General features: G+C 28.7%; 1 protein-coding gene across 3 annotated transcripts in view; it reads right to left on the reverse strand.

Moving 5' to 3' along the window:
• Nucleotides 1-8,276, reverse strand: part of LOC117179950 (putative glycerol kinase 5) — a 27,671-nt gene that overhangs the window by 10,143 nt on the left and 9,252 nt on the right. For all 3 annotated transcript variants that reach the window (XM_033372185.1, XM_033372187.1, XM_033372186.1), the window contains exons 4-5: nt 3,592-3,691; nt 2,534-2,693 (exon numbers count right to left, since the gene is read on the reverse strand). In XM_033372185.1, coding sequence (XP_033228076.1) covers nt 2,534-2,693; nt 3,592-3,691 — 260 coding nt within the window. The remainder of the gene's footprint in view (nt 1-2,533; nt 2,694-3,591; nt 3,692-8,276) is intronic.

The raw sequence follows: 8,276 nt of genomic DNA on the forward strand, positions 1-8,276 counted from the left end.
AGACCCTCTTCTTAAAATGATCAGGAATCACGAAGAAGTGGGCAAAGGAGCATTTCTGTACAAAGCAGCGGAGGAGGCTGCTGAAACACTCGGACTTGACTTTAGTATTAGGGTTGAGCAAAAAGCATCAAATCTAATTTATCTCGAGTACTCACTCCTGAAAGCCCGGATTAAGAAAGCACAAGAGAAAAACTTTCGTGAACAGCTCCTCGATAAGAGGATGCACGGTATCTTTCACAGAAATGTGAAGGATCAGTCAATGTCTTGTGAGCTACGTTTGCTTTCCTTAAATCGCCCGGATTGAAGTCTGGTACAGTGGGTTTCATTTTTGCATGCCAAGACGATGTCATTTCCACCTTAACATACCGTCGCCATATTTTGAGCCAAGGCATTCCCGATGATAGCTGCAGGGCGTGCCATGCACACCCCGAGCATTTAGCTCACATACTATCTAGTTGTCCAAAACACACGGGAACGACCTACATTCAAAGGCACAATGCGGCACTAAGAGTACTTTATTACCATTTCTGTCACTCCTACGGCATTCACCTTAATATCGCTCCTTTAAGTGCTCCTAGGGAAATTGAGTCAATTGTCGAGAATGGGAAGTGCCGCATATACTGCAACTTTATATTCTCGACAATTGTTTCTGTTGCTCACATCATAGCCAAGGAGAATGAAAAGAAAGAGAGGTATCGAGACCTTATAAGGGAGTTGCAACGATTGTACCCGGAATATTCTCTTAAACTGATCGTCCTTATCATCGGCGCTCTTGGAGGTGCCAAGCTTTGACTTGTTAATAGCCTAAAAAGCATCCCTGCGTGTCAACAATATGCTAGAACACTTGCGGGAAAAATGCAGAAGGCGGTTGTCCTTGGGGCGCTCCGTGTTCTTAGGGTGCACGAGGCTTTTGCTGGATTGTCGTATTGATTCCTTTACAGACTGTAACCACCTATCTCACGGTTGTGAGACGTGGTTGTGGCTGAAATTTTACCGCGATTTCGCTGGAAGTGGGTGCAATTTTTCAGATTAGCACCCGCTCCCGGCGAAATCCTGCGGTTTCCTTATGAAAATTTTTAAATTATATATTAAACATATATTAAACAGCATTCACTTATTATTTGCATTGACGATGGTATGCTTGTCATTTCTTTTGTGAAAGGCCTTTGAAAAAGTGATTTCTTAGTCAAGTTCAAATCTTCTGCGCTTAGCGTTTGCCCGTTCTGAGAAGCGCGCTATATAAGTCAACGGTTTTGACTCATATTGTCATTGGTTGGGCTAAACATGTTACTAACCGCTTCTTGATGTGTCTCGTATACAGACATCGCTTGTATCGCTAAAGCTACTAGGATTGGTTCTATTAGCTGATCATGGGCGCTTAGCGTTCGGCCCTCTGGCGAAGGGTACACTGTTATTATCGATGTGCGCACTAGTTACTAATGTTACTTTGGATACCATTTCTGTCTTTAAAAAAGTAATTACTTAGTCGAGTTCAAATCTTGGGCGCTTTAGCGTTTGATCGTCTTGAGAAGCGCGCAATATAACTCATTGGTTTGGCTAAACATATTACTGACTACTTTATGGTGCGTCATTCTTATAGTGACATCGCTTTTGTCGCTAAAGTTACTAGGATTGGTTTTATTCGCTGATATTGAGCGCTTAGGGTTCAACCCTCTTGCGAAGGGCAGAATGTTATTATCGGTATGTGCGCACTAGTTACTAATGTTACTTTGGGTACCATTTCTGCCTTTAAAGAAGTGATTAATTAGTCAAGTTAAAATCTTGGGTGTTTAGCGTTTGATCGTTTTGAGAAGCGCGCTATATGAGTCAACGGTGTAGGCGAAAATATGACAGACAACGATCTGAACCGTGATTTCTATGTTGACATCGCTTTTGTAACAAAATCTGTTGTAATTCGTTTTATTCACTGATCTTGAGCGCTTAGCGCCGCATAGCGCTAAAACTGTTCATTTTTTTGGATTTTTTTAACGGATATTTCATCCGGCACTTATAACCTTAAAAATTACAAAGTTTCAGCTAAATCAACCGAAAGCCATTTTCCCATACATTCAGTGCGGGGTCCTTGAAATGTATAATTAATTTATGTTCTGGTAAAAATGCGTAATTTTTGGCAGAAAATTAATTTTCTTGGTTGAAGATGTATATTTGTTAAAAAGTGATCTTTTTTTTCAATTAACTGTTTTTTCAAGATTCGTCAATTTGGTTACAAATTTAACTATTTTTAGTTAAAGTTTAATCTTTTTGTTTGAAAAGCCCACTATTATATTTTTTGTTAGGAATTCATTTTTTTAAATAAATATTTAATTATTTAGTTAAACATTTAATTATTTTGTTAAAACGCTTAAAAATTTTATTTAAGTAACTTTCTATTTTGAAAATGCAACTTTTTTGTACAAAACCCGTATTTTTGGTTTAAAAATTCGACCATTTAGTTGACAACTACCTATTTTGTTGAATCAACATTTTATCTAAAAAAAAAAGATTATAATATAATATATACTATAAGCCAAACCTGAGTATTCATGAGTTTTAAGACACTTCCGGCTAAAAATCTTTTGCTTCGGAAAAAAGCATAAAGAGCATTTGATCCTGCTCGAAGAGTCTTCATCGTAAATGAAGAATTCCATTCTTTTACCATTGTGTCTGCTCTCAAATCCTTCCATGTTATAAATCTGCAATGTTTTCTTAAATCAAAAATAGTTCTTTTGGCAATTTTGATGGTGCTTCTCAAATAATTTTTCTTTTTATCACGGTAAAATTGATTTTCAAACTAACAAAATTGAGAGCGATAATGGATAAACAAGTAAAGTACAATTTTGAAAAACGCCTCTTATGCTTTCATTGAAAAAAATCAGTTCTACATTTACGATTTAAAATTACAAAAATTTCAAAATCTCGTTTTGTTCAGTTTTAAATAGTTACAGTTTTTTAATATTTCTATCTTGATAAGTATTTGAAAACTTCTAGCTTAAAATTTTATAATTATTACGCATTTAATTGAAAAAAAAACAGGTAACGATGGAAACTCGCTTGAAAGAAACTGTTTCGAGGAAGTTAAATATAAGAAATGTTATATAGTTTAATAAACTTAAAGACTAATCAATATCAGACAAATCCTAATAATAACATGTTGATGACATGAAGTAGGTTGTATAGCTACTTCTGTATAGGCAAAGTTAAATAATCAATTCAATTTAAAATAGGGGAGACTACAGTCTTCAGTAAATAATAATTAATTAAAAATAGCCTCCCCTAAATAAAATAATTGATAAATTTAAACACAAAAAATCTAAAGCTAAAGTGACTTAGCAAACTTTGTAAAACCAAAATTGAAGGAAAATTAATACTAATGTTTTTTGAAGCAGGAGAAACCTTCCTACAGTAGATAATGCAATTTAAAGTGGATAGTAAATAATAACAAATAATTATGTATTCAAAATAATTAATTTCGTTTTATTAATACTAAAGGAACTATACGTATTAAGAAATAAAAATCAACTACTTTTATTTGTCCTCCTAATTAATGATTATCCACTGTAGGAAGGTTTCTCCTATTTATTATTTTCGTACTTGTGATAATGCTTTCCTGTCTCTAAATCCCACGTGAGAAAAGTACCACGTTGCGAAGATATTCCCAGACAAGAAATTAATTTCGGGTCAATTCCACTTTCTGCAATTTTCAATAATTATTATTTAAAATTAATTTAAAAAGTTAAAATTAATAAATAAATTGTAGAATTTTGAACGTGTCAATAAATGGTTCATCAATTTCTTTTTCAATCATTTAATTATCAAGACTTACATTTCATATTTTTCATATTTTTTGTTAAAAATAGAGCATATGACTAATAAAAAATGGTATCGCTTCAGTTCAGTACATAATATTATTCTCGAATTTACAAGTGTGGCCGCAAAACTTAATTTTCCGAATTCCCTCACTCATCCCTGATTTTTCTCTATGTAACTATCCCTTTTTCCTGATCATTATTATTCAAATACATTTACTTATTGACATGATTGATTTCAGTAAAATTGGAATAGATGAGGAAGAATTTAAGGGAAACGATAAGAATTCGATGAAATTCGTAAAAATTGAAGTGAATTAAATAAAAATAAATATTACAAAATAAATTCAATTCGTTAGGTTTAAAATAAGTTTAGAAAAATTTAAGAATAATTGGACAAAGAATAAGACTTATTCAAAGAATCCATTGACTTGAGTAGAATTGAGCGAATTTAGATGAATTCAAATGAATTATCTTCGAATCTCTGAAACCTCACAAAATCTACCATTTCTTATGAATAAATTCTTTGAAATCTGTCAAAGTATTATAAATTTGCGTGAAATTCTATGAAATATGATATTGTCTGAAATCCTATATTCCAAATTGTCAGGAAATTCCTTAAAATCACAAGAACCTTTTACTAATCCCTTAAATTAATTCGAATCCTTGAAAAGTTTGTAATCACTTAAAATCTTTTAAAATACCTTAAAATATTTCAAACCCTTTGAAATCCTATTAAATTACTGAAATGAATTTAAAATTCCTTGAAATATTTTTAAATATCCTAAAATATTTAAAATCCGCTCAAATCTGTTGAATTCTTTGAAACTTTTAAAAGCTCTTGAAAATTATTTGGAGTTTTCAAAATACCCTTAAATCTAATAAATTCTTTGAAATTCCTTCAAATTATTGAAATAAATTAAAAATTCCTTGGAAACTTTTGTAATATCCTAAAATCTTTTTTAAATATTTATTTCTTCGGAAATACCTTTCAAGATTTGAAAATTTTTGAAATCCTTTGATTACCGCGAATAAATTTTGATTAATCCATTAAAGTATTATAAAATTCCACAAAATCTTATATTTCCTGAAACCCTGAAAATGTATTAAAATATGTTGAAAGCTTTTAAATCGCTTAAAATTATTGAAATCTTCAGAAATGTTATAAAAACCTTGATAATCTTTTAAAATACCTTAAAATCTTTTAAGTACTGTAAAACCATTCCGGATCGTTTGACAATGTCGTGTAAACTTTTAAAATATCCTAAAATATTTCAGATCCTTTAAACTATTTTTAAATCCCTTGAACTTTATTAAAGCCCTGGGAAATTCTTCGGAATTTTTAAAAATACACTACAATATTTCGAATTTTTCAAAATATTTTTTAATCCCTTGAAACTTTTGAAATCTTATCAGATTTATTAGAATTAAAAAAAATAACTTTGAATCAGTAGAATCGTTGGAAATCACTTCAAATTATTCAAGTCCCCTATAAAAATATCCTAAATTATTTAAAATCCTTTTAAATGATTTAAATCAATCGAAAATTCCTTGGAATCTTTAAAAATATTCTAAAATCTTTAAAATCTTCCATAATACCTTGAAATATTTGAAATAAAATGAAATCCCTCAATTCTTGTATATAAAAGTTTTGAAATTCATTAAAATACAATAAAATTCCATGAAATCATATGAAATTTGATATTTCCTGAAATCATGAAATATTTATTCAAATACATTCAATATTTTTAAAATACCTTAGAATCATTGAAATCCTCGGAAATCTGATAAGAATCCTTGGAATTTTTCAAAATTTCTTGCAACTTTATAGGCCTCATAGAATTGTTATATATCTTCCGAAATATTAAATTTTATAAAACCCTATAAACATCTGTTTAAATCCCTAAATATTATTTAAACCCTTGGAAATTTCCTGAGCATAAATTGGAATATTAAAAAAAAAATACACTCTGAGATGACCTAAATCCTTTGAATTCTTTTGAAAATTCATGACATTTTTTAAAGCTCTTGAAAATTCCTTGGATTTTTCACAAATAACCTGAAATATTCAAAGCATTTTGGTTTCAATTCAAATTAATGAAATCTATTGAAAATGCATTTGAAATTTTTTCAAATATCATATGTTATTTCAAATCCTTTGGAATCTTTTAAAATCCCTTGAATCTTTTTAGAACTCTTGAAAATTCCTTGGGATTGAAAAAATACCTAAAATCTCGTGATAACTTTAAATTATTTCAATATATTAAACATACCCTGAGGTATTTTAAATAATTTAAAATCTTTTAAAATTCCCAAAATAATTTCAAATCTTTGAAATCTTTTGAAAATTCATGAACATTTTTACAGCTCTTGAAAATGTCTTCGATTTTTCACGAATGCCCAGAAATCTTTAAAACCTTTTGGTTAAATCTTTTTTAAATTCTTAAAAATTCGTTGGGATTTTTAAAACTGCTCTAAAATCGTTAGAAATCACTTCAAATTATTTTAATATACTAAATATACCCCTAAATATTTTGAAATCCCTTCAAACGATTGAAATCTCTTAAAAATGCCGTGCAGTCTTTTAAAATGCCCGAAAATATTGTAAATCCTTTGAAATCTCTTCAACAAAATCTAAATCAATTAAAATCATTTGAAAACCATTGAAATTTTCTATAGCTCTCGAAAATTTGTAAAAATTTTTTAAAACACCCTGAAATCCTTAAAATATTTTGGAATATATTAAAATTATTGAAATCAATTAGAGATTCCTTAGAATCTTCTCAAATACCTTATGTTATTTAAAACTCTCTGGAATATTTTTAAATCCCATGAATCTTTTTAAGATTCTTGAAAATTCCTTGGGAATTTAAAAAATACCCTGAAATCCTTTAAATATGTTGGACTCAATTTAAATTACTGAAATCTATTAAAGATTCCTTACCATCTTTAAAAATACTCTATATCATTTCAAATAATTTGAAATCTTTTGAGAAACCTTCAAACTTCTTAAATCTCTTGAAAATTCGTTGAATTTTTTGGGTATACCCTGAAATCGTTCAAAGATTTTGGAATCTATTCAAATTATTGAAATCTATTAAAAATTCCTTGAAATATTTCAAAATACCCCATATTATTTCAAATCTTCTGAAATTCCTTTAAACTTTTTAAAGCTCTTAAAAATTCCATTCATTTTTTTAAATACCTTAAAATCTTTAAAAAATTTTAGAACTATTCAAAATTTTCAGTTCTTTTAAAACATTTTAAAGATCTTGAACATTTCTTGAAATTTGAAAAAATAACATACAATCTTTAAAATCTTTTAAAATAACTTCAAATTATTGAAATCTCTTGAAAAAAACTTGGGATCTGCTAAAATATCTTAAAATATTGCAAATCCTTTAAAATTTTGAAATCGGACAAAATTACTGAAATGAATTAAAAATGCTTTAGAATCATTAAAAATTTCTGAAATTATTTACAATCTTTTGAAAACTCTTCAAATTATTATATTGAAATCAATTAAAACTTTCTTAGAATCTTTTAAAATATCCTAAAAGATTTAAAATGCTTCGAAATATTTTGAAACCACTCGAAAATTTTTAAAGCTATTGAACATTACTTGGACATTTTAATAATACCCTAAAAACCTTTAAAATCTTTTGAAATGCCCTTAAATAAATTAAATCTATCAAAAAATCCTTGGAATCTTTTCAAATACTCTAAATTATTTAATAATCCATAGAACCTTTTAAAATACCTTGAAACTTCTTAAAAATCTTAAAAATTCCTTTTAAAATATCCTAAAATATTGAAAATCCTTTAAAATCTTTCGAAAGCCTTTGTAACTATTGAAAACTTTTGAAAATTCATTGGATTTATTCAAAAATACCATCAAATCTTTAAAATCTGTATTGGAATCTCTTTAAAATTCTTTGAAGTTCCTTGAAAACTTTTTATTTTATTTAAAATGCTTTGGAATATTATACAATACCATTAAATATTTTAAATCCTTCGAAATCGCTTAAAATTATTGAAATTTGTGCAAAAAATCCTTCAAACTTTTCTAACCCCCGTCAAGATTCCTTGGAAGTTTTAAAAACACCCTAAAAGCTTTCGAAACATCTTCAAATTATTGAATATTTTTAAATCTTTAAAAATATTTAATCCTTTGAAAAAATTGAAAACTCTTTTTACGAAATACTTGACTTTTTCTGACGAAGACAATTCCCTGACTTTCTCCTGATTTCCAGGTTCGCCCTGACCTGCGCACAGTGGAAAAAAATGACTTTTTTGGTTCAAAATAACGTACAGTCCACAAATATTGACCGATTTGGACAAAAAAATGTAAAAAAAGCTGATAAGATTTCTAAGGAAACTATCCCAGGTGTCCCTCACCGATTTTGATGAAACTGCAATATGTTGTAATACATCGAAAAATAAGAGACACGTATTTTTTTTTATCGGCCA

The sequence above is a fragment of the Belonocnema kinseyi genome, chromosome 9, assembly GCF_010883055.1.
Source record: "Belonocnema kinseyi isolate 2016_QV_RU_SX_M_011 chromosome 9, B_treatae_v1, whole genome shotgun sequence".
NCBI classification, from domain to species: domain Eukaryota; kingdom Metazoa; phylum Arthropoda; class Insecta; order Hymenoptera; family Cynipidae; genus Belonocnema; species Belonocnema kinseyi.